This window comes from Rhizopus microsporus (assembly GCF_002708625.1).
Source record: "Rhizopus microsporus ATCC 52813 unplaced genomic scaffold scaffold_5, whole genome shotgun sequence".
Classification (NCBI taxonomy): Eukaryota; Fungi; Mucoromycota; class Mucoromycetes; order Mucorales; family Rhizopodaceae; genus Rhizopus; species Rhizopus microsporus.
In genome coordinates, this window is record NW_019671920.1 from 960,054 (window position 1) to 984,271 (window position 24,218).

At 36.7% G+C, this 24,218-nt stretch overlaps 13 protein-coding genes across 13 annotated transcripts in view; 6 read left to right on the plus strand and 7 right to left on the minus strand.

Moving 5' to 3' along the window:
• Positions 1–673: 673 nt before the first annotated feature.
• On the plus strand, positions 674–2,760 carry RHIMIDRAFT_200704 (long-chain fatty alcohol dehydrogenase; the record flags this gene model as incomplete). The annotated part of the gene is made up of 6 exons (XM_023606475.1): positions 674–1,019; positions 1,072–1,292; positions 1,355–1,417; positions 1,468–1,565; positions 1,620–2,513; positions 2,571–2,760. 6 exons carry the CDS (start codon positions 674–676, stop codon positions 2,758–2,760), a joined length of 1,812 nt encoding a protein of 603 aa, XP_023467959.1.
• A 93-nt stretch (positions 2,761–2,853) lies between these two features.
• RHIMIDRAFT_278627 (uncharacterized protein) lies at positions 2,854–3,657 on the minus strand. Its single transcript, XM_023612767.1, has one exon. It carries the CDS (start codon positions 3,528–3,530, stop codon positions 2,925–2,927), a length of 606 nt encoding a protein of 201 aa, XP_023467960.1. The 5' UTR covers positions 3,531–3,657; the 3' UTR covers positions 2,854–2,924.
• Positions 3,658–5,120: 1,463 nt separating this feature from the next.
• On the minus strand, positions 5,121–5,659 carry RHIMIDRAFT_236234 (uncharacterized protein; the record flags this gene model as incomplete). The annotated part of the gene is made up of 2 exons (XM_023608507.1): positions 5,121–5,545; positions 5,599–5,659. The coding sequence occupies 2 exons, from the start codon at positions 5,657–5,659 to the stop codon at positions 5,121–5,123; spliced, it is 486 nt and encodes a 161-aa protein (XP_023467961.1).
• Positions 5,660–5,791: 132 nt separating this feature from the next.
• Positions 5,792–7,426, minus strand: RHIMIDRAFT_236235 (phosphoglycerate mutase-like protein; the record flags this gene model as incomplete). Its single annotated transcript, XM_023608508.1, has 9 exons — positions 5,792–6,020; positions 6,075–6,119; positions 6,169–6,415; positions 6,462–6,646; positions 6,705–6,860; positions 6,908–6,988; positions 7,046–7,229; positions 7,279–7,304; positions 7,368–7,426. The coding sequence occupies 9 exons, from the start codon at positions 7,424–7,426 to the stop codon at positions 5,792–5,794; spliced, it is 1,212 nt and encodes a 403-aa protein (XP_023467962.1).
• A 142-nt stretch (positions 7,427–7,568) lies between these two features.
• RHIMIDRAFT_278630 (uncharacterized protein) lies at positions 7,569–9,137 on the plus strand. Its single transcript, XM_023612768.1, has 3 exons — positions 7,569–7,817; positions 7,872–8,607; positions 8,657–9,137. Exons 2-3 carry the CDS (start codon positions 7,939–7,941, stop codon positions 9,086–9,088), a joined length of 1,101 nt encoding a protein of 366 aa, XP_023467963.1. The 5' UTR covers positions 7,569–7,817; positions 7,872–7,938; the 3' UTR covers positions 9,089–9,137.
• Positions 9,138–9,721: 584 nt separating this feature from the next.
• Positions 9,722–10,490, plus strand: RHIMIDRAFT_200565 (uncharacterized protein; the record flags this gene model as incomplete). Its single annotated transcript, XM_023606465.1, has 5 exons — positions 9,722–9,782; positions 9,841–9,945; positions 9,993–10,027; positions 10,079–10,355; positions 10,405–10,490. The coding sequence occupies 5 exons, from the start codon at positions 9,722–9,724 to the stop codon at positions 10,488–10,490; spliced, it is 564 nt and encodes a 187-aa protein (XP_023467964.1).
• A 49-nt stretch (positions 10,491–10,539) lies between these two features.
• On the plus strand, positions 10,540–11,771 carry RHIMIDRAFT_236238 (uncharacterized protein; the record flags this gene model as incomplete). The annotated part of the gene is made up of 6 exons (XM_023608509.1): positions 10,540–10,623; positions 10,668–10,756; positions 10,802–10,941; positions 11,000–11,396; positions 11,445–11,499; positions 11,547–11,771. 6 exons carry the CDS (start codon positions 10,540–10,542, stop codon positions 11,769–11,771), a joined length of 990 nt encoding a protein of 329 aa, XP_023467965.1.
• Positions 11,772–14,046: 2,275 nt separating this feature from the next.
• On the minus strand, positions 14,047–15,120 carry RHIMIDRAFT_186666 (kinesin-domain-containing protein; the record flags this gene model as incomplete). Its single annotated transcript, XM_023605873.1, has 5 exons — positions 14,047–14,322; positions 14,376–14,538; positions 14,594–14,887; positions 14,941–14,967; positions 15,014–15,120. Coding segments are annotated over 5 exons (867 nt in total), but the record flags the coding sequence as incomplete, so codon positions are not given.
• A 433-nt stretch (positions 15,121–15,553) lies between these two features.
• On the plus strand, positions 15,554–15,878 carry RHIMIDRAFT_278643 (uncharacterized protein). The gene has a single exon (XM_023612769.1). It carries the CDS (start codon positions 15,586–15,588, stop codon positions 15,787–15,789), a length of 204 nt encoding a protein of 67 aa, XP_023467967.1. The 5' UTR covers positions 15,554–15,585; the 3' UTR covers positions 15,790–15,878.
• A 372-nt stretch (positions 15,879–16,250) lies between these two features.
• Positions 16,251–18,041, minus strand: RHIMIDRAFT_116262 (P-loop containing nucleoside triphosphate hydrolase protein). The gene is made up of 8 exons (XM_023605326.1): positions 17,773–18,041; positions 17,616–17,715; positions 17,517–17,564; positions 17,379–17,465; positions 17,030–17,325; positions 16,775–16,975; positions 16,467–16,727; positions 16,251–16,402 (listed from the first exon to the last, which is right to left on the minus strand). The coding sequence occupies exons 1-7, from the start codon at positions 17,803–17,805 to the stop codon at positions 16,548–16,550; spliced, it is 945 nt and encodes a 314-aa protein (XP_023467968.1). The 5' UTR covers positions 17,806–18,041; the 3' UTR covers positions 16,251–16,402; positions 16,467–16,547.
• On the minus strand, positions 17,667–18,389 carry RHIMIDRAFT_290961 (uncharacterized protein). Its single transcript, XM_023613772.1, has 3 exons — positions 18,286–18,389; positions 17,773–18,235; positions 17,667–17,715 (listed from the first exon to the last, which is right to left on the minus strand). The coding sequence occupies exons 1-2, from the start codon at positions 18,365–18,367 to the stop codon at positions 17,865–17,867; spliced, it is 453 nt and encodes a 150-aa protein (XP_023467969.1). The 5' UTR covers positions 18,368–18,389; the 3' UTR covers positions 17,667–17,715; positions 17,773–17,864.
• Positions 18,390–21,294: 2,905 nt separating this feature from the next.
• RHIMIDRAFT_116281 (uncharacterized protein) lies at positions 21,295–23,425 on the minus strand. Its single transcript, XM_023605327.1, has 9 exons — positions 23,221–23,425; positions 23,028–23,168; positions 22,921–22,971; positions 22,622–22,868; positions 22,442–22,576; positions 22,326–22,394; positions 22,142–22,271; positions 21,873–22,086; positions 21,295–21,822 (listed from the first exon to the last, which is right to left on the minus strand). Exons 1-9 carry the CDS (start codon positions 23,316–23,318, stop codon positions 21,630–21,632), a joined length of 1,278 nt encoding a protein of 425 aa, XP_023467970.1. The 5' UTR covers positions 23,319–23,425; the 3' UTR covers positions 21,295–21,629.
• A 22-nt stretch (positions 23,426–23,447) lies between these two features.
• The window catches only part of RHIMIDRAFT_116301 (uncharacterized protein), a 2,497-nt gene continuing 1,726 nt past the window's right edge, over positions 23,448–24,218 (plus strand). The window contains exons 1-5 of the mRNA XM_023605328.1: positions 23,448–23,626; positions 23,680–23,792; positions 23,845–23,919; positions 23,976–24,008; positions 24,059–24,166. Of these exons, the coding sequence (XP_023467971.1) occupies positions 23,485–23,626; positions 23,680–23,792; positions 23,845–23,919; positions 23,976–24,008; positions 24,059–24,166 (471 nt within the window). The 5' untranslated portion in view covers positions 23,448–23,484. The remainder of the gene's footprint in view (positions 23,627–23,679; positions 23,793–23,844; positions 23,920–23,975; positions 24,009–24,058; positions 24,167–24,218) is intronic.

Consider the following 24,218-nt stretch of genomic DNA (forward strand, 5'->3'; position numbering starts at 1 on the left):
GTTTTTTTTGTTCCAAAAGTCATCAAAAAGAACTCTCTCTTAGTTGAGATAGTTCTAAAGAAGATACAAGGCTAAATATAAACTGACCGAACCAAAACTCTATTTTTTAGAGAAAGAGAGAGAAAAGAGAACATATATCCCTACTTACTGAGAGCACAAAAGAAATAAGTTTGATCGTAACAATACAAAAAGAAAACTATGTTTATTCGTAACATCTGTCAGGGTTTTTTTACCATTTATAAGAAAAAGGAACAGGATAACCCCTTTTCCCCCAAATTCAGTTAATAAAACCTTATGCAATTTTAACTGCCCCACTTATGGCACGTGATGGGGTACATCAATTTATAGTGAGAAAAAAAAAAGTTTGATCTTTCTTTTGTTCCTTTTTTATTATTACATGTCTGCCTCCATAATCGATCCCTTCCGTTACCGTGTAGCTCCTCCGTTCGAACTCAATCGTCATCAAGAAGAAACACTAGCAGCCATCCTTGACACGTTTATTGCCACTCTTCCAAAGGAACAAGCAGATGATCTAGTTGAAAAATTAAAAAAGACACATACAGAAGAAGAAGTCAGACGCTTTTGTCAGATATCAAGTACATCCATTGACTCAATCTCATCCACCATTCGTTTAATCAACAATACGGTGTTGCCTGCAAAACGAGTTGAGCTCATGAAGCTCTTGTCTATCCTTTCTACTCGTCCAGGCACGTTTGCTTTAACAGGTTACTTTAGTGAATTCAAAAATCTCCCGTTTGCTGACCGAGAAAAGATTATCTTGGGTTGGAAGAACTCATATGTACCAAGTTTAAGAACGATCTATAAAAGTTTTCATGCCCTGGCCTGTCTTCCTGCATACAAGGGCCATATTCAAGCTTTTACAGATGCAATGCATTATGACATTAAAAACGATACCGTATATGACGATTTACCCGAGAGATTACCCATGATGTCCTTTGATGAAGTAAAGGATAACATGCACTTTGACGTTATCATCGTTGGAAGCGGCGCAGGAGGAGGTAGATTTAGTACATATACAACAGAATTTAGGTTTTTACTTGTGTTACCTAGGCGTGGTCGCAAGTCAATTAGCACAGGCTGGGAAATCAGTGCTAGTGATTGAAAAGGGAAAATACTATCATGAAAATGATTTTATTCATACTGAACAAGATGGTTTTGAGAATCTATATGAACATGGTGGATTTGCTCCTTCATTGGACGGGTCTATTTCTATTGCATCAGGCAGCGTCTTTGGTGGAGGAACCACAGTCAATTGGTGTGCATCTCTTAAAGTAAGTTTCCAAAGAGAAAAAGAGATATATAGCTTGATAGTTTGTCTTATGTTGGTTTTTAGTTGCAGCATTTTGTTCGTGAAGAGTGGGCAAAGCAAGGACTGTCTTACTTTACTTCACCCAAGGTTTGTGTAAAGCCTGTCATTTGTTTTCTTGGATATTTACTTGTTGGTAGTTTACAAAAGATGTCGATAGAGTATTTGAGCGTATTGGTGCAACCACAGAAGGTGTGAGGCACAACGGCTCAAATCAAGTTCTAATCGATGGTTGCCGGTAAAATGTCCCCTTTTTTGGAAAGTTCTCCTTTTTTTTACTCACCTTACGTAGAGCTTTAGGATACCCAGTATCAGATATTCCGCAAAACACAAGCGGACGACCCCACGAGTGCAACTCGTGTTATGCTGGCTGCAGAGCCGGTATCAAGAATGGTACGATGAACACATGGCTTCGAGACGCTTATCAACATAAGGCTCGCTTTTTGGAAAAGACCAAGGTGAATAAGGTCCTGATTAAGCACGGCAAGGCTGTAGGCGTAGAGTGCCTCGTTAATTATGACAAAAAAGTTCGTATTAGAGCGAGTCAGGTCGTCATTGCTGGTGGTTCTTTGCAGTCACCTGGTATTTTGATCCGCAGCGGTTTAAAGAATAAGAATATTGGTCAGAACTTGCGTCTGCATCCATGCACTATTGTCGTCGGTTTCTTTGATCGCAAGATCCGAACGTTTGAAGGCTCAATCATGACAGCTGTCAGTGGTGTTGCAGAAAATTTGGAAAATGACGGATATGGATGCAAGCTGGAGGTGCCTTGTCTTCAACCCGGTGCTTATTCAACCATTCTTCCTTGGCGCGGTGCTGCTGAGCATAAGGAAATCATGATGCGCTATGAACACTGTGCTCCTATTCTTATCTTGTCTCGTGATAAGGACTCTAAGGGATCTGTGACTTATGATAAGGATGATAACCCCATTGTGAACTTTACTGTGTCAAATAGAGACCGTCGATCTCTTCTTGAAGGAATACTTCGTTCATTGGACATTTTGGTTGCTGCTGGTGCTCGCGAAGTCCACACTGGACAGTTTGGTGTCGATGGATTCAAGTTTAAGGAAGAGGAAGAAACAAGGATAGATAACCCGAGATACGTTGCTTGGAAAAATGGTGTAAGCAGCTATGGTCTTCCTCGTGATGGATTCAACATGTTTTGTGCACATCAAATGGGAACAAAGTAAGCCTAAATATCAAAGGAAAGATATCAAAAACATTTCTAACTTGATTTCATTAGCCGAATGGGTATCTCGCCAAAGGCATCCGTTGTTAAGCCTACAGGAGAGACATGGGAAGTCAAAAACCTCTATGTTGCTGATGCCTCTGTTTTCCCTACCGCTACTGGTGTAAACCCAATGGTGACAGTCGAGACGGTTGCACTGCATATTGCTGATTGTATCAACAGCAATGCTCAATCAAAGCTTTAAATAAATGTTACTCTTTCTTACAAGGCATACATTGCAACGATATGCCTGTAGTTTTTCTCTCTCTCTTTTTTTTTTTTTAAAAAAAAGGACATGTGTTATTTAAAAAGCTTTCCCTTTTTGGGCATCACTTTTATTCTACAACAAAAAAGATACTATTTAAATGTTTATTTTCGTGACGCAATCGATGGCCGTCCGCGCTTCTTGACTTCAGCATCAACACAACATTGTTTGATTCGAACACAACGGCCACAAGGACGCATCCGGTCACATCCAGAATGGGCTTTTTTGCATGATTGACATGTCTTTCCGCTAAACACTTGTGGCGCGCGTTGCAAAGGTCGATGTGCTGTCCTTGGTGATTCATTAAAAAGACTAGCAAGCTCCTTGAGGATGCCCGTGTTGACATTATTATCAAGTAGCTGATGTCTTTGTATCAGATGCTGTATCATATCTTTCATGCCATCATTTGCCAAATTGATGTCTTGTTGCTGCTGATACTGTTGGTTCTGTTGTTGTGGAAGAGGATGATAGTCATGAAAATGCTGAATTGCTGGGAGCTCATTTGAAGCTTTGCATATTGAGCCCAGCTTGGGAACCATGCGGCCACCCAAGGACATGTCAGCTTGAGGTACCTCGTCACTATGTAAATCCTCGGTACTTGAAGGCACTTTTTCCATAAGACCGTTCACCAGATACAGTCTGTGCCTGTGGTCAAGAATGTCCATCGAAGTAGGAGGATAGCAAGAGATATAATTGGGAAGCGAAGTCATTAGATCAAGAAAGGAACAATAAAAAAGAAAGAGAGAGGATACAGCGATTTATTAGAAGGGGGAAATTCCTAGTGCTTAAATAAGTGTCTTTATATTCTCCGGGGGGCAACGACATTTTAAAATTTTCCTTGTCATTCTCATTATTCTTGGTATTATCCAACGTCATCCAAAACAGGTCTAAAAAACAGACAAGTCCAACTTGTATGGTTCTGAAGGCCATTTTATTTTGCACTGGATAAATGTCGGAAAAATAGAGCAAAATAATCCATCATTTAAAGAGTAGTGTCTGGCGGATGCAAAAGAGCGGTTTCACTCAAGTGATGGCTGTAAGTGCGGCAATCCCTGATGGGAATACATAGGTTAAGCTTATTCGTATGCGGAATCAACTTGAAGGTTGTAGCTTGACATAGATGATTTACAGATTTGAAAAATCTTTTCTTTTTTTCTTTTTTTCTTTTGCATGTCGCGATCGCCTGTGGCTAATATTATTATTATTTGCTCGACATAAACTTGCCAAAGGGGTATCCAAAAGGAAATGAACGATTAATACTTGAGTAAGAGCAATAAAAACGTTCAAGATGAGTAGATTGTCAAGATGCATTATACAACTTTACAATATCAAAACGGGACGTACAATGGTGACAATTTGAAAAAGAGTATCTAAATCACTGACCAAGGCACTTAGATCATCTCTCCCTTGCAATAAAACTTTGGCGTGAGAGTACTGTTACTGTTGTCAACCAAAACTTCAAGGGCACTCTCAGTTTGGATCGTAATGAGGCAATAAAGTGTAACTTTTTAATTTATTACTAGAAAATCATTCGTTCTGTCTCAGTTAGTGAGAGACCAACATGACCACACTATAAGCAATATTATAAACAAGAAATCAATTCAGTTCTTTATAACAGAATAAAAAAAAAACTTTTAGCATCGTCAATCACATTGATCACTTTCTCTTATTCCTAATGTCTGTTTGCTTAGCCTTTATTTTCACAAGATGGACTCTAGTTTCATGTTGTACAATTTCAACTTATGATATGTTTACAATGTTGTCTTTCAATAGCAGACATTTAAAGTTATTGCTTGTGTAGCAGATAAAGTCGTACATCAGAAATTGCTTTTTTTTTTGTATGATCAATGCTCAATGTTTATAAATATCAATTAATACACACAATGGGAATATTTGATGCCAATTATGGCAAATGTATTAGGAGAAACAAATGTTTCTGCTCTTATTAAAATGTCAGGGTAATAGTTTAAGAGCATATAACAAGAATATTTGTATCAGTAGGAATTTATTATTTACATTAAACAAATATACTAAACAGGGTCTAAGAAAAAAAATTATTCCATTAAAAAAAGGGTTTTGTAACTATTCTTCGGATATAAAGGCAGAAGTGGAGCGAGTGAAAGCGAGAAACATTAAGCCGCTGTGGGACAAGCACGAGTATCGACAAAATATTCCTACGGTCCCAGTGCTCACAGGGAGGTGGGGGATTTCAGAGAGCAGTAGCAAGGTCATATGTTTCATGTTTGTTTGTCTCGAATAAAAGGGAGAAATACTTTCACCCAAATAATAATAAAGGCAAGTTACATCGGCACTGTAAGTTCTCCATAATGATTGGTATTGCTTGTATTAAGACCAGGAGAAATGTTCCCTGTAGATTGAGTTGATGAACACAGGTAACCAAGACGATTTGTTGCTTCTTTTAATAAAGAAGATGTTCCATGTTCATATTCCGAGCTATCTTCTATTACATTGTTTCTATCATCTAATGAATGAAGCAAGAATGATTCACATAGTCCATCTTCATCCACTTGAACTGGGAAGGAAAAGGCCGAAGGATCCATGTGGACGTCGCCATCAGTATCGAATTGGTCCAAAAATTGGTTAAACATGTCTCGTTCGTCTTCATCCAAAACGTGAGAGTGTGCCTCAGGGTTAAAAGGAATGTCCTCGAGCTCATTGAAATCAATAGGCACCGCAAAATCATAACCTAAAGTGAATTCAAAGTCTAAAAGGGACAAGTTAGAAAAAGGTAAGGGGGTAATGAAACACATTTCATACCTTCAAAAGCGACAGGCTCTTGTAAAAATCCATTAGGCATTGTCTGATCGTTGTTGAACATTTTTTTTATTGAAAGAAGAAAGAGAAGGAAAGGGAGAGAGCGAGAGAAAGAATGCTGCTTAAATAATGGAAATCCAAAATTGTTACACTTCTCTACCCCGCAAGAAAGACACTATTAATTTAGTGTTACACTTTATTTTATAATACACTCTTTTTCCCAATCAGTCGGGATTTGATCCTTTACAATCTTTCTAAATGCATCTAATGTACAAAGTGACTTATCGCCTTCTTTATGTTGTCCTTTACCAGCACAACCTGGTAATTCAAGCGTATTCTCATTATATCTCACACGGACATAGTGTTCTTTACCTTGCTTCTCTTTGAATAACTCAAATAAGATTGCACTACCAAAAGGTGGCCACCTAAGTTGCACAAAAATTAGTAAATTAGTCAGTTTCAAATGCAATAAGAGTAACCTTTCGTCAAATGCATTCAGTATAATAAGGAGTGGAGCTACTGTACTAGGGTGCGCTGTTAATTTAAGAATCATAAAAGGGCAAATTCACCTACGTATCATGACCAGAATAAACAGCCAGCTTCAATCTTTCTTCATCCTTTGCATCTTTTCCTTCTTGTTTGCGTACCATACGATCTTGGATCTCACCCATGAGTCTGCCCAAGGCGAGTCTTCTGACTTCATTGGATACCGTGGCTCCATAGAACCATTCTTTGACGACTACTTTTTCCAACTCAAATAGTGTGTCATCATCGATATCAGGTAATTGAAATCCGTGTACTTTGGCAGATACCAATGTATCTATTTTTATGTTAGAATACCACATGTAAAAGTGTAAATTACTTACCGAGAATTCCGTTAGCAGAAGGATGGCTGTAAAGAGACACATCTTGAACGTAGTTCTTGAGCTTCTGGGCCAATGATTTACATTGGTCCTTTGTCAGATCAGCTACTGTCTTGGTAAATTCTTTAGCCAATGCACGTAGCTTAAAACAGTTTGGATTTGGAAACATATTATCATCTCGAGGATCTCTAACAAAAGGGTCATTTGTATACATTCCTAGTTTGTTAAGGTATACTTTTTAATTACCTAATTCGAAGCTTTAGCACAAAATCTTCGGGTCGCTTGCCTTTTGGATATAGTCCACCGGCAATGAGCTGTTGAACTGATTCCTGTGTACGAGGATAGTCTGTACTTCTGACATACACGGTGTCTTCATCAAACACGTCTGGTAAAAATTTCAATCTATCCCAAAGTTAGCATATACATTTACGTACTTGATCGGCTCTTACTTGTCAATATAGACTTCTCTTAGACGTTGACCCAAGCCGGTCATTCGAAGTCTTCCTAAATTGGTCAATTGTCCATAGTAACTAATATAATAGTAGTGTGGGTAATTATGCAAAGGACTTTTTTTTTTTTAAGTTTACCATGCACCAGGCTTTTCTGCTCCATGGTTCTCTACTAGACGTTCGACATGGATAGGGCCTAAGCTTTGGACCTTTTGTTTATCAAATTGGGCAATGCTTGCAAACATGGCCTTATTGGCTTCACATAAGTTCCACACGGGCGGAAACAAGTTTTCTAGTCTTCTTCTGACAGGTGTTCTTTCACCTAATGATAATTTTAGAGAATTGCGCAATAGTACAGTGTCAATAGTTACCATGACGATGAACAATTTGCAATAACCTACGAACAGATTATATACCGAGATTTATATAAAGCGCATAAACACACAAAATAGTCCTTTACCTCAATTCCAATTCAGGAGGATACTGCTTATCTGTGAACTCTGGCAATTTTGCTGACATTATACACAAAAGAAAGAAGAGAATAGAGAAAGAGAGAGGAATTCAGCGGTTGATTAAAACTGAAATCAAAATCCTTGTCAAACATTCAAATGACAATGAATTATATCAAAGATCTACTAAATATACCTTTTGCTTTATCTTTCCTCTCCATTCATTTATTTTTACAATATAAAGGATTACATTAACATTTTAAATATTCATTGTTTGTAACTTCTAATTGATTATCACGTAAAGAAAAATATTCTCCATGTATACATATATATATATATATGTAAATTTGACATATATATGGAGAAGTTTTATAATGTAGAATGTTGATGAATATATACAGAGAAGATGCCTTGTCTTCTCTCATCCAGATATGGGTGATATATCCAACAATACACACGCGCTATAAAAATAATTTTTCAATTAGCCAATCAAATGGCTTTTTTTAAGTTCTTACGCGCGATCCTAAAGAGAAAGCGAAAAGGGAAAAAAAAAATATTTTTTCCTATATCCGCTTTATTGCCATGGAAACAACAGTCAATCAGCCTTGGTGTAGCCCTCAACATAAACCCACCACGACTGTATTACCAGATAGTCCCGAAGATATAGAAAGATACGCAATGCATTCAGATGACCTTCAACCAACGTCTGATCTTCATTCCTCCACTCTTCAATCAGTTTCTGCTAAAATTGTTGTTGTGGGTGATTACCAGAAGCCGATAACATTAGGCAGAGGAGGCGCTTCAACGATAAAGATTGGGCGTCGCAACCGACAAATTAGTCGCATTCACGTTTCAATTGAATACAATAATGAATCCCAACACTTTCAGTTGACCGTGTTGGGGCTTAATGGTGCCAATGTTGACCATATCAGATACGGTCAACATGCTATTGTTGTACTTGAGGATCACAGCTTCATTGATGTTCTGGGAGACCATATTGAATTTAGAATCCCACCTCCTCCAAGGGATGAAAAAAGTGAGGAGATATTCAACAAGGAGTGTGTAGAGGAAGAAAAGCCAGAAGAAGAAGAGTTTAAAGAAGAAAAGGCAAATGATTTATCAATAGAGAGTATAGAAGAAGAGAAAGTAGCAAAAGACGAAAAGACAAATGATTTGAGTCAAGTAGAAGAAAAAGAAAACGAAAGCCAAGAACAAGAACAAGATTATTCTGAAGTTATCATTGATGCACTTGGTAAGCTTGTTTTTTAGATTTAATTATTTGAAAACTAAAACCAAGTTAGTATTTTCACGTACATCATCCATGCCCATCAGTGATATTTGTTCACGCATTATGAAGTCGAATCCAGTATACGCTGAACAATCCCGTGAATTATGGATTGAACGTATCAAGAAAGTGTTGAAAGAAAAGCCATTCTTTGGAGAAATTCAACGTAAAGGAAAGACGGCTGATGGTTCACCAAAAGAAAATCTATATTACTACAACAGTGAACTTGACCCTGTTGAATGGCGTCGAGCTACCTATACTCAAGTCGGACGTAGTGCTCGTAAGTGCACATTGAAAGATAAGCAGTACTTTTGGAAGATTCCTCCAAAGCTGGGCCGTCATCGCAGTTCTTATATTCCTCCTCCTGCCCAATCTGAAGCTAAAAGCAAAAGGGTGCGACAGAATGAACAAAATGAAAATAACGAACCAAAGAAGACCAAATTGTAATATTTTTTTTTTTTCCTTTTATTTAATAAATATATTTCATAAGCACACATTCATATAATAATATGCATTTTTTTTTTTTTTTTTTTTGATATCTGCATCTGTTTAATCAAAAGAAGGTCCTTTTTTTTTTATCTATGCAAAAGGTCATTATGTTGGTGTTCCTGACAAGACTTGTATAGTTCTTGCATAATTTAGATAAAACAATATCAAGCTTTCTATTCTATTGACATGATAGATAAAAAAAAAAAAAGAATCAAAATAAAAAGCAGATATCCTTCAATATTCCTGCGCTCACATTCATAAAAGAGTCGTTTATGTTTTGATCAATCAGCATGTCTTTCAAAGTTGGCATCTTGAACAAGTACTATCTAAACCGTTTCCCACGATAAATAGTCTCAAATTGAAACATGTGTATAGAATTGATTCTTTTTTTTGAAAAGTATATCCTTATCATAACTTGTTGAGCAAGAAGCCCCCCTCTTTTTTAAAAATTTGTTTAAACATTGGGGTTTCCTTTTAAGTGTTTCATCGGTAATTGAACAATTTTAAAAAAAATACTTTAGAGCAATACAGCACCAACACAGACATACGCCTGTTCTTTTTTTTCTCTTTTTTAAATTTCTCTTTTTTCTCATGTCCGTTCCAAATCAAGCAAAGACAAGAAGAATTGCAGTCCTTGGTGCTCGTGCAGTGGGTGAGTAGATGGAATTCGAAAAAAAAAAGTACATAGATTGACTTATAAACATATATAGGCAAGTCTTCCTTAGTTATTCAGTTTTGTGAGAATCATTTTGTAGATAGTTATTATCCTACCATCGAAAATACATTTACAAAAACTATAAAATATCGAGGAAATGGTAAAGTTTATATATGTTTATACATGCATTTATTAATATTCGAATAGAATACACTGTAGAAATTATGGATACAGCGGGTCAAGTAAGTTTAGAGAGAATTGAAGCTGTATACAATATGCTTATGTTTTAATAGGATGAATATTCTATCCTATCTTCTCATCATGCTACTGGAATGCATGGTTATGTTCTTGTCTATTCAATAGCTTCTAGATCTAGTTTTGATATGATAAAGATTATCAGAGATAAAATATTGGATTTCACAGGCTTAGAAGGTGTTCCATGTGTCGTCGTAGGGAATAAGTCAGATTTGAATATTCAAAGACAAGTGTCAACAGAAGAAGGTAAAGAGTTGGCTCAACAGTGGAATTGTCCTACCATCGAAACATCCGCAAAACATGACGAAAATGTTTGTAAGTAAAAGGTTGCACTTTCCTGATAAAAGAAACTAATACATATTAGCTAAAATATTCGATTTACTTATCGCTCAAATTGAAAAGGCGAATAAGCCTCCAACTGAAGAAAAAGGTGGTTGTGTTATTGCATAAATAAATAACTTTCTCTTTTTCTTTATAATAATAACAATATTTACTTGAAATGGAAAGCCAAGAAAAAGATAATATAGATAAACTTTTGCTTGTTTTTGTTCATGGGTTTAGAGGATCAGATGCTAGTTTCAAAGTAAAGATTAATTAGTAGAGAATATGCCATCTTATTATCCTTAGGACTTTCCTAATAGACTACAAACAGTACTCACAAACACCATAAAAGCAGACGTAGACGCCATAGTCTATCCTTCTTACAAGACAGCAGGGTAAAATATGAAAACATAAAGAAAAAAGCCTTGTTAATTGTTTAGAGATCTCCGTGTTGCTGTCAACAATTTTTCACACTGGCTCTGTGCCCAAGTGTCTCGACTAAAAGATGAAATCAAGAGACTGAACAGTAAAGGCAATATTATGATTGTTCTATTAGGCCACTCGATGGGTGGTATTGTAGGTAAAGTATTGTCAATATATTCGACTTTATATATGTATTCATCTATTATTTTTTGTAGGTGCAGAGACTATATTGAAATTTGTGGAATCACCGCATGATCTTTTGGGTGCCAGCATTATTGGCATGCTCGCATACGATACCCCTTTTTATTCCATTCATCATGGTCTAGTGACAGATCAAGCCAAGTATGGCATAGAAAAGTTTCAAAAAGTAGGTCAGTTCTGTAGTTTGGGTGCATCTGCCCTGATGAGCACAACGGCCACCAGAGCTATAGAATCATCTAAAAGAACAGGCAGTGCAAAATCTTGGGGACTATTGGCTGGTGCTGTAGGTGCTGTGGCTGTTGGGGCTGCTGCTTATATGGCAAGAGACAAAATTTCTGCAACACTTGTAGATGCTTATGATGAATTTACATTTATAAAAGATTTAACAGATATGCATGGTTGCGATGAAAGGTAAAAAAAAGATATGGGTAAGCTTAATATGGGCTTACAACATAATAGGGTCAAAAAACTATTGCAAGTAAAGGATATCTTTTTTAAATGCTTTTATGTTATGGTATGATTGTGTGCGATTCAACTCTTATACTCAACCCTTTGTTGTAGTTGCCTGCAAAAGATGATGAGGATGAAGAACCAAAGACATTTATTAGACTGCCACCTGATGAAGATTCATATGCCTTTATTCCTTTCCTATCTTCAGCGCCTAATGTCATCAAGGCACATACTAGCATGTTTGATTCTTCAGAAGGAAGTGACTATTATCAACTTGGTAAAGACTCTGTTACGTTAATAACTGACATGGTCGCAAGGTTTCAGCGTAAACATTGAGATATATATTTTACGTTGTATAAAACACAAATGGTATATTGAATCTTTAGTCTCTTTGTGGATTAGGTAATAAAAGACCATGTTCTATCCGTATCGAATTCTTCAAGGTACGTACTAAAATCGGATCAAGCTCTCCAATCGATGTGGCCCTTCTTAGCTGGGTTAGTCCATCATATAGCCATTGAAGCATAGAGAGAGCTGGTTGAGTGAGAGTACGGTTGAGATAAGAATCCTTTTGTAACTGAATCATATCTTCCATCAACAGCTCAGAAATCAATCTGGCCTCTTCATACTCTAATGATCTTATGATTGAAAGTGCAGTTTCATATGCGTTAGTTTGACCATGATCTGCTTCATTCGTCCATTCTTCATCAGCATTTGTCTGCTTTATGTCTTGGATTGATTCCAACTGCTGACGGACAAGATTGAGTTGTAATGTGATCGCGTCAATTCTTTCGTCCATGTACTGAGGTTCAGATAGCTCATCGTTCGTAAAAGTATCTTTTTCATGTGAATCTATCAGCACGAGTTCGCGTTCAGATAAAAGCTCCCTTTGTTCTGCTTTCAGACTTTCAGACTATATAATAAATAGAGATTAGCGTAGGTTCTTTTTAAAGCTTACTACTTGCCTTCTCCAAAAGATCGGCAACGAGTTGATTGGTCACTTGACCCTTAACAAAGGCAGATATTGCCCTACATAATATGAATGATCTGTTTTGCTGTACGTTTTTTCTATCATGTACCTAACAATTAATTTCTTTTTATTGAATACATGCTGTTGTAATGTTGCTGCTTTTGTTTTTGTTGATTTCTTTGTGGATGTATTTGATTTGATATGATGGTATCCTCTGACATTTGCGCACGCCAATGCCTTTGCCAATAATGTCTTGGTGGTCATAGCCAAGGGAGCACATGTCATGACCTTTCTGAGAATACCCGTAATCTGCTTCATCTGACCCAAAAGAGCCACTATTTCTTCTGTCAATCGCTTGCAGGCTATTTTTTGAACACCAATCTCTCGTTCCAATCGTTTCTTTGTTGCAACTAGCTGAGCTTCCTGCTTTTTCAATTTAGATAGGACTTTCTCATGTTCCATTGACTGTTCACGAGCACGAATAGATTCTTGCTTCATTCGCTTGATTGTCTTTTTCTTTTCGTGATTGATCTTTTCAATCGTACGACTCAGTTGATCAATCGTTGACTGGCTCTGGTGTCGCATTCGATCTGATTTGCTCATCAACTGCATGTGTTTTCGACGTAAGCTCTGAAGTTCAACCTGCTGCTTCTTCAGCCTACATTCGTATTGTGCCTTGACATCAGAAAGCTCTCGCTTGTGATGACCAAGAGCGATATTTCTTTTAGCTGCCATTTCAGCTATCTTTTGATGATGTTGATATGTTATTTCTTCCTGCAGTTGAATGCTATTTTCTAGCTGCTCGATCAAATCATACTGTATTTCTACCATAGATGCCAGTTTTTGTAACAGCATCGTTTGGTTGTCTTCATCGTGTTCGCGTCGTATCATGGGCTGAATTGTATCTAACGTTCGTCTTCTATGCTTTGGACGTTTGATTTCAATCTCTCCATCATTCCACATTCCATGTTGTTTCAGGAACTCAGCCTCTCTTTGTAATTTTCTCTTGACTTCTTGTAAGGCTTTATTCTTTTGTCGTTGCTGTTTAGGTGATACTGTAGATAGAGAATTATTTTTTCTTTTATTGTACTTTGATCGGCGAGTACTCCCGACGCGGTGCGTCTTTTTGTAGACAGACGATGTCTTGTCCGAGATAGTCAAAGGCTTTTCTGAAACAGTCAGAGGCTTTTCTGAAGTGGGACACGATGTTATTCTTTCTGTAGGGCAATGATTAGAAGAATGACAAGGCGATCCCACCAGGGTATCATCGTCGCGTTCCTGGCATAGCTTTAACTTTTCTTGTGCTTGCATAAGCTCTATTTTGAGGGACTCGATAATCTGAGCATACTCTGTCACTAAAGAGGAACTGACAAGCGTGTTATCTTCATCCTCAGCGGAATCTGCTCCGTCCTGTTGGCAGGCGCGTTTGTACCTATCACGTTCGCATTTGACGTGGGCTAATTCCATGCTCTTTTGTTGGAGTGTGGTATTAAGCACTTCGACTTCTTTCTTGAGGGTATCCATTTCGTTATTGACTGCATGAAGAAAATCATCGTTACTCCTGAGTTCCTCCTTAAGTCGGGCGATGGTTTGTTTCAATTTATCGACTTCACCGATCTCTTGGTTGACCACGACGCGGTTTCGAATGTTACGCGCACGATTAGCATATTTGAGAGTATTGAGTGTTTCAGTCACGTTGCTTTCAGCAGGTGAAGCGCATGCTAACATCAACGTTTGGCTGTTTCCACCCAAGGAGTCCTGTAGTAGCCGTGTGAGCTTGGAATCCCGATAGGGTATATGTGACACACGCCTCGATTCATCTCCGAGAGCCGAAATGACATTACCGAGGGCAAGTAAACCGCTGTTGATAGAGATGCCCTCTCTGGCACGATCTCCTACAGCGTTTGTACGTTTCAACTAGAGGAACATACATGAATAAAAATAAAAATTTACAGTAAATCCTTTTTTACTCTCTCGGAGCCAGCCAAGTCGACAAAATGAAATTTTGAAACAAGTTTTTTCCCTTGATCCAATTGTCTTAAATTGATGGAGAAAATAGCATGAGACCTTGAAGAATTATGGTTCATGTCTGTAGCAGCGGTTGTTCTTGATACTGATCCCTTTTTGAGATAGCTAGTAAAAAATGGGAATAAATAAATGCATGTATATATAAAGTTGATAAGGTTACCCCATCAGCTCTTCTGGACAGAGAACTGGTTCTTCTTTTACGCCACTCCAACAAATATTTCCATTTGTATCTTCACGGATTGTCAAATGAAAGCCCTTGTCTCCCAAGAGATCAACAAGATCCTCTTGATGTAACTCTAAAAAGGAGACAGAGACTTGATATGAAAACGAACTTAATAAGGTTTTCTTGTAATCAAGTTGCTGAAACATGGTATAAACAAATCTTGGTACAATGCCTTCATTGGTTGTATCTAGGCCAATGCCCATACTATATGTTTTCCCACTGCCTGTTTGTCTGATTTATATATTAAAAAATGTACGCTTTATATATATATTTATATGGTTTACCCATAAGCGAGGATAGTCGAATTATATCTAAAAAGGGTTGAGTAACAAATATGACAATGCATTTCTATTTTACCCTTCGAGGAATTTATTCAATAAAGGTATGACACATGTATCAAATACCTCTTGTTGTCCTGAAGAAGGCGGATAAACATAATCAAAAGTAAACGATCGATCGCTTCCTACAGCGATTTGATTATTTGAGTGAAACGTGATCGATATTCGCTGCTGTCTTTCTTGTTCTGTCAGTGGTCTCACTCGTACTGCCACCCTTTAATAAATGTTATTCATCTATAGTTTATAAACAACAATTCTCTACCTAACAGAGGAAGTTGTTGAGGCTGTCATGATAAATAAAGGGGGGATAAGAAAAAAAGAAAAGAGAGTAATTGTTTACTATTAAATTAAGAAAAAAAATATATCTGTATTGTATATAAAAAAAAGGAGACATAAAAAACACTTTATATTCTTTGACTCCTAAATAAGAGAGTTACAAAGATGCATTCCTATATTATTTTATCGGAAATAGTACCGTAGAATTCATGCCACTGTAACACTTTAGTATCACATAACCCCCTTCTCTCTTTTTGATTGCTGTCTCTCTCTCTTTTTCTCTTTTTCTTTTTTTTTTTTTTCCTTCTTTTCTTTATGAATAAAATACCAAGCATTGATCAATTGCTATCTTCACTACAAGACCATTTGACACTAAAAGATGCCAACATGATTCTCAACACAGCTAATTATTACCCATATTGTACAGTTAACAAAAAAAAGCAAGACTTTGTATTATATAATGATGTTCAAAACAAGACCAGAAGAAACCTTAAACTATTGCCTGATTTAAAAAGATGAGCTATTCTTCTTCTTTTTATGCTTCTTTTTACTCGTCTTTTTCTATAGTTGAATAAATATTTATGTTATCCTGTTTATTATCTATTTACCTTTTCTTTTGGTTGTTCTGACCAATGGTCTTCCGCTGACCATGGATTCTCACTGGTTCCTCCAATCTCTTCATACTCTCCCAAGTATCCCAACGATTGTTCTTCCACATATTCATCTTCACTTTCGTCTGATATGACATCTTTTGAATAATTGTGGTTCCAAACGTTGGTTAATTCACTTTTAAAGATAGGTTGATACTTTTCCTCTTCCTCTTCTTCTTGTTCTTGTTCTTCTTCTTCTTGTCTGCTTTCTTCTGGTATTTTTACGCTTGTATAAAAGTCTATATTTACATCTTCATCACCTGCTACCATGGGATTGGTTGGTATATTATCTTCTTGATCTGAATCTACTCTAACAACTGGTAACTCAATCGTATCGTCTACTTCTCCAAACCAGTCATCAGCCAACTCTTCTCCTGTATCAAACTGATTGACTACTTCAACAGGTAGCTGAATATCTTTTCTCTTTATAGTTTTGACAGGTGATGTTGGAGGAGGAGGTGTGTCATGACGTAGGACAGCATCTATTTAAGGTTTTTGTTTATCTGTTTCAAGTTATTTTTTTTGTTTATGTTAATCCACACTCACGGTCAGCTGCTATCTCCTCAAGTTCTTTATCCCAAACAGCCTTCATTTCTGCATGTTCCTTTGCTAGCCTTGGTTCTGACGCTATAAATAAATGTCAGCAGGTACGCCATAAACAAGGAATCTGTTTTTACGTTGGTCAAAATTATCTTGTCCTCTTCTTCTATGCATTACTTCAGGCACCTCCTGATCAATGTCCAATGTTTCCAATAGATCAACAATCTCTATAGCCTTCAACTCGAGCTGCTTTCTTAATGTCTCCATCTGATACTCATTAGTCTATCTTTAATTATAAGCACACTCTAATTTACCATGAGTTGTAAAAAGGGGACACCCAGATACTCATAAATGTATTTTAGACCCAATCCACTCTTCATGCTGGTCTCTGCATATCTTATCAAGTTTGGCTTTAGTGCACCTCTTTCCATGCGTTCTTTATTATGTTGATATAGAGTTGCATGTATTTGATCCAAATGCACTTTTCTATCCTTACTCTTGTCAGCAAAATTACCCTAATCATCATCATTAGAATTTTTACTCTTCTTTATATACTTTATAAAGCTTACGAGGACAAGAACAGAGAGTGTCTCTGGTACATGAGCTAGTTCATTATTGACATAATCAAACGTCCATGGCTTTGTAATATCAAATAAAAATATTGCTGCATGTGTATTTCTATAAACATTGACAGTGGTTGCGTCTAAGCCTATACTCTCTTCTGGTTCATTTTTTGCATCATCACTTTTTTGACGTTGGGGTACATGATGTTGCAGTTTGATGCCAGTCTCGCCTTTGTTATTTTGTTTATTATGTGCCTTATCGATAACATCCCACACTTCTACTTTGATAACATCATTCGAATCTATCTTGTTGGGTTAAACAAAGGAACAAATGGAAACTATTTTGCATATATACTTTTATAGTGCCAAGGTATGTTCATGACTTGTATCTCTGGTGTAGACGTGTATTCTTCTATAAACTCATTGCCTTGAAGTCTTTGGACTAAAAGAGAATGAATAAAGAGAGTTTCTTATTGTTTTGTTCTCTGCTTACATAAACTTGTTTTGCCTGTCATGACATCGCCTCGCAAGATAACCTTCACTGTTGCAGGTCATTACAACATCATTACTGATTGTGTCATTGACTACTTACTGTTATAGTGAACACCTTTTCTAAAAGCATTATTCATTGCCTTCAAAGGCTGTTGTTGTTGTTGTTGTTGTTGGGATGGTAGAGTATCCTTTTCTACTTCCTTCAGTCATGTTATTCCTTTTTGTATTTTCCTTTTCTTGGTTTTGTTTTATAGTACCTTTTTACTTCCAAATGACCAAAGAAAACTCATGAGTATTAAAATGAAGAAAGTAAGTGGAGAGAGGAAGTGTCTGGCTCCCAAATTTTATTTTATTTTTGACGTCTTCGCATGAAAACATGGGCGTGAGGCAAACGGCGAACGCTCTGATACTCGGGGGGATTGACAAAATAAATCCACTCCCAGACGGAGCTACCATACCTTTCTTCTAGCACATTTTCAATGAACTCGGCTGATAAGGGTTGTTTAGACCAAATCAAGACGTGTTCAATACCAGGTTCTGTCGAGTAAGGAAAATCATTAGGAAGAACCAAATAAGATGGTTCTGTATCAGGAAAATGAAGCTTTTCTTTAAGTAAAAAATTTTCGATGTTTCCATATTTTTCAAGCGTCTCAGTTATCCATTTTCTATAGATTATCTCTGCCTTTCTATTTCTGCGAAGTTGACTAACTTGGTTGATACCTACATCGTATTAATACAGCTCCAGTCTGTTGTATCACTTGCTCACTTACTAACATAATGGACAATCTCTTCCCACGGATAGACGTGGTCGCTGTACTTATCTCCTAAAATCTCCTCTATGGAAGGAGCCATAGTTGATAAAATTAGATTAAAGAAATGTAAGAAAGAATGAAAGACGGGGAAACGAGTACTAAATTCTTCAACAACAGAGCTTACGTAATCTAATCATATACTAAAAGTAGAAATGACAGGTTTTGTGCTCTTTACCAAGTCAGCAGGGGGAGATCTGCATTCTTTTATCTTTTCATGGAAGCTTGTATTAACTATGCTATGACAATCACATTAAGACAAATTTACGAAAAATATACATTGGAGGATTAAATTATTTACGTTTATTTATAATAAAGGCGTATTCCTTTTAGTTCTCAAGACAATAATAGTCTTGATTAACAGGATCAACTACGAGAAGGTAAGAGTACATTTGATCCCAAAAAAAGAAAGGTATACGCTGAATACCAATGATATATATACCTTATATAAAAGGGGGTGATGTACCAAGAATGAACTTATACATCTGGTAAACCTAGGTCCTCTTGTCCTCAAAGTTACTACGTGTTGTGCCATCACAACACTATCAATAAATGTTTGTAACAATCGTTACTCGATTAGGAGTTCTTCCATATATAACATACCATATATGAACTTACTCTATACAATGCTTAATTAAATGTCTGTGCTCTAACTTCCAGGTCAACGGTTCCTTATTCGACAGACATTGTCAAATCATGTACCACTTCATTAACAAGGCACCTCGAGCATACATCGAACCAACAGTTAATACTAGTTAGGCTCTTCCCAGTTATTCCTATCGTAGCTGGACGCTTATAGATACGCTTACGATATCCAATTATCATTATTGATTGTAGATGTTAAAAAGTATAAATACCATTGTTTTATTCATTATAAATAAAGACATCATATATTTCAGTCTCACTGACTTATTGCCCTTTTTCTATTGTCTTCTCATCTTATTAGTTTTTGTCTCTTACCTTTGTATCTGGCAAAACACTACGCTTGACTTTGTTCTTAGCTATTGCCCAAAATTGCCCGGCTGGTTTGAGCTCTGGAGAATAGGGTGGAAGATAAATAGGCTCGTAGCCTCTCTTAGTTATAAGTTCATCTATTTCTTTAGCAGTATGAATAGGCGCATTATCCATAAATATGTAATGGCCCTTCATCTTAGGGAGACAGTCCATCTCATCCATAGTTTTCTCAAGAAATACAAGGTAATGGTCAGTAACAGTACCTCTAGGCACAGACTTTTTGCTACAAGATGGCGCCCAAAATCGTATGAGATACTGTTCTCGTAGAGGGAGTGATTACAATAGGCATATCACGCCCTATCAAGCCATTTTTTCTTCTTACGTCCTGATAATTACTTAACTCCCTCACCTCCTTTTTCTGGGGGAGAACCTTTCAGACCCTCAGTGCTCTCAGCTGAATGTTTTTAAAAGATGTTGGAAAATGTTGGAAAAAACGCCTAAAAAAATGCATGGCTCGCGATTGTCATAATAGCATGTGATTTTTTTCCCACAAACTATAAAAATCCGTAACCCCCATAAAATTTCTTTTTCTTTTTCTTTTATATCTGATATTAGATAAAATCTGTTGTGGTGTGCTTGCATTGTCTCAAGTGTGTCACAGATTGAGGGGCTGTGTTGCAGATACTCTTTGAAGTTCGGCTCAGTTCTCTGTAGAAGACAATGTGACATGAGATCTGGGGGAGACAACTTAGGATCTGGGGGTTGGGAATAGATAGTCTCCACCTTCTTGTGGTTATTCCTGCAAGTAAAAGCGTGCTGCTTTGAAACTAAGAGAGACTTTTAACTAGTTCACAACTTTACTGAAGATTAATAAAAGATTTTTTTACTCCTAATCGCATGTATTTTTGTCTCAAATGCCATTGCAGTTTTCTGTACGATTACACTTTAGGCACTTTGTGCACATTTGGCCCTATCAATCTTACCAGGACATGTGTTATTGTTACAACCTTCACAGGCTCTTGGCTTTCTACCGCTACCACCTGAGGGAGTTGAAAAATTAGAGGGAGTAGTAGAAGAGCATGAATGAGAGTTTTTAAAGCACGGATGATATGCTAAGGAAAATAAATTTGAAATATTTTTACGTCTGTTGTTAAGATGGCTATACAAAGGAATTGCTGATTTAACGTTTCCCAGCCCATCATTGATCATTATTCGTCGATGATAATAATGTGTATAATCAATAGGAAGCAAAAGTGTACTAGTTGAAGTAAATGGAAGATTTATTTCTGTTTGGGAACCTGAAAAAATAAAATTACCGCTGTTTGCAATTACAGGAAGAGGTCTTGGTAACATAGCAATTGCATGAGAGGTAAGCTATTGACGATTTACACTAGCTTTCTCTCGGAAAGAGTCTATAATATCGATATACAATATGTGCTAATTTTTTATCCTCCTAATGGTTGTAATGCTTTTCTAAATGTTCAGGTGACTTGTAAAATATAAAACTACTATTTGCAAAAGCTCGAAAGTTAGTATTGGCTCAATGTTTTTGGCAGTGCAGCGCGACATCTCTTTCTAGAAATGGTATATCGACTGTAGTGGTATTGGTTAACTTAAATAAATATGTAGTTTTTCTTTTTCTTTTTTCTTTTTTCTTTTCTTTTCTTTTCTTTTTTTTAACTTGTCCAAGAACTTCTCTTTCATTACATATAAATTTTTCACCTGAATTTTCTCGTTGTCGCTGGTGAGAACTCTCTTGTCGGGAGAGTTAAGCAAATCTACTTTGGTTGACTTCAACCACTTGCCAAATCTGCTTACTGTTTTCTTGTTTAATAAACCTATGTGATTTATTAACAACAACAAAATTTTAACGGGTAGGCGATGATCTTGGAAATTGAAATAATAAAAGGCTCCATGGGATCTTCGTTGTAGCAAATATTCAAGCCTTCTAGTTCGTCAACAATTTTTATATATTTATTACAATTCCCATCAGCATATGCAGCACTAAATAGCATGCAAATTTGCTTGCTCCCTAGTTATTGTGGGCATTAAATGAACAAGTAACAATGGAAAAGAGAAAGTGGATGTGGAGAGCTGAGGTGAAGTAAAAATGGCGACCCCTATTAAGCATCCCCATGGTCAAAAGCTCCTTGTATGGTTCAATCAATTCCTTTAGTTTTCTGTCGATAACTCCACTCTTTACTTTCCTTTTACATTCTTTATCCTTGTCCCCATAAGGGGTTTTTTCTTAGCACTCACCTCCAAACGGATTGAACGGATCCGGGCGGATATTTATTAAACCAAAAATAGCATTTATTTAAAGAGATGACACTATTAACCTTTTTTCTATCTTATGAACGTGTCTGACTTATAGAGATCATGAATGATTTGCTCTTTGATTGCAGAATGGGTAAAGCGACCTTTGTATCAAGCATCATGGATGTTGGGTATATTTCATTTTCATTCAAGAATTTAATTAATTGCTTGACCTTATCAAATGATAATTGCTTAGCAATGTATGAAAGCGAGATACCCATCTTATGTCTAAATATGTATAAATATACCAAATATTTGAATATAGTTTCTCAACTTACGCTTTACATAAAACAACCAATGCATCTATCCGTGCTCTATTTACAAATTGATCCATCAAATATCCTCCCATATTAGGTGCATTTTCATAGAGTCTAAAAAATCTAAAGTAATTTCCTTTTGCTAAACAAGATCGTGTCATAAGAGCATGTTGAACACATTCTGCTTGGTTATCAAGTCCTATTTCACACATATCCTCCAGCATAGCATTCAAATCTTTGAGCAAAAACAGGATGAGCCATAATGTATGATTTAACAATAATGAATGTACCTGATTGATTACGAGAGAACAACATATATAATATTCTATAAGCTAAAAACTCATCCTCACATCCTTGAATGCCTTGTTCATATAGATATTTTAACTGAGTCTGGCACTGGTTATATTCACCAATATCACCCTACATAGCCATACTTAATCATTCTGACAATAGTTTATTTTTTCTTTGCTATACCTTTTCAAGCGCGATACGTGCATGTGTCTCATATACTCTAACCGTGAACTCGTTTTGTATTCTTTGAACCTGTAGATACTTTCAGTCGCGTGTTTTTCAAGAATAGGTCAACTTACAGTCAAGTCTTGTCTCATAGATTTGAATTGTTCACAGATATAAGAATAGTTTGCTTCCTTTTTCCATTTCTTTCTTAAAAGTTTAAACGTCTTTTGCAAGATATCAAGCGGGCGTACAGTTGCGGGATCAGGCGCCTAATAACTGTTATTAAATGTATATTGCATCTTGACGATATTTACTGAAGTTAAACGAAGATAAGGTTTCTCTAAAGCTGTGCTTGTGCCCACAATGGGTTTTGTCGAAGGTTGTCCTGGTGAATCAAGGTCCCAGACGATAGGTGTGATATTTTTCTTTTTTAACCGTGGACTGTTATTATTGCTAGCTAAGACAGGATCACTCTGAAAACGCATAGCTCTTTGCTCTCTTCGTAATATTTCAGCAGGGGTTAGTTCTATGTTGCCTATTCCCTTTGTTATCTTCTTTCCCCTATGAATGAAATAAGTGATTATGGATTTACGTATCTTGTTCAGCATCATACGTTTTATGCGGAAGAGAGGATGCGTTTGGATTTTTTCTATTGTCACAAGCACTACACAAAAGAGTTATGATTATCAAACAGCCATAAAGTGTGATGGCAATAGCTACCTTGGCAGATCACGTTCGCTCCAATCAATAAGATCAATCATTCCCGTGTTTCGTGCTTGTTGAATGATTACTTTTAATTGTTGTCTGAGTAATGGGTGTTTTTCTGCTGAGCAATGTTTAAATGAATTGGTAATGTATTCCCTATGAATGAGTTGTCAACCTGTATTTTTCTTTTATGCAAAGCTATTTTTACTTTAATGCCGGTGGTGAGTCTTGGCTTATTGTTGATTTATCAATTACTTTTTGCTTCTTCTTTCCCACATTAACTGCAATATATTCAGGCTTTTGCATATTTTATATTCACAATTATTTCTTATAATCAATGTGTTAATCTGTAGAGCAAAAAAAAGAGGCGGGAATATTCTTACCGTCTTATTTAATCCCAGACCAGTATTCACTCCAGATTGTTTCTTTTCTTCTTCTGCCAAGAAAATACACACCTCTTTTTTTTGTCTTCATGAGCAAAATCAACTTTAATACACACGCCAAGGACATTCAAGCTGCCTATGAAGCAGTCATCAGCGAAAAGGACTCTACCGACTGGTTAGTTTACTCTTTTGATAAAGGAACCTATGACCTTCGCGTACAAGCTACTGGAGGTAACGTCATAGAGTGTGTCTATTTTGGAACTATTTGCATAACCTCAGCTTAGATGACGGTTTGGAGGGATTATGTGAGGAATTCTCGGATAGCAAAATACAGTTTGCCTATGTTAAAGTCAAGGACCCAAATACTGAACTTCCCAAGTTTGTGTTTATTGCCTGGGTAAAGAAAAGAAGGTACTCTGACATATGATTATCTAATACTTGGGTTATAGTGCGGCACAGGTGTACCTGAACTACGTAAAGCCTTTTTTAACTCACAACTTCTTGAAGTCTCCAAGTTCTTTAAGGCAAGTAAAGAAATGATTAAAGAAAAAAGACAGCAGTAATAAAACTTAACGTATAGAGCTTTCATGTTCAAATCAACGCTCGTGACGAGGTAGGCTTAGCATAAACATATGGGCCATAAACTAATATATTTTATCATAGGCCGACGTAGACCCTGATCTCATTATGAAACGCGTCGCAGAATCATCAGGCGCCAACTACAGCTTCCATAAAGAAGCTCCTAAACCTCAACCAAAGGTCACTCCTGTCGTAAGTACTCCCTTAAATAATTGACCTTATACCTCATCTTTTTTTTTTTTTT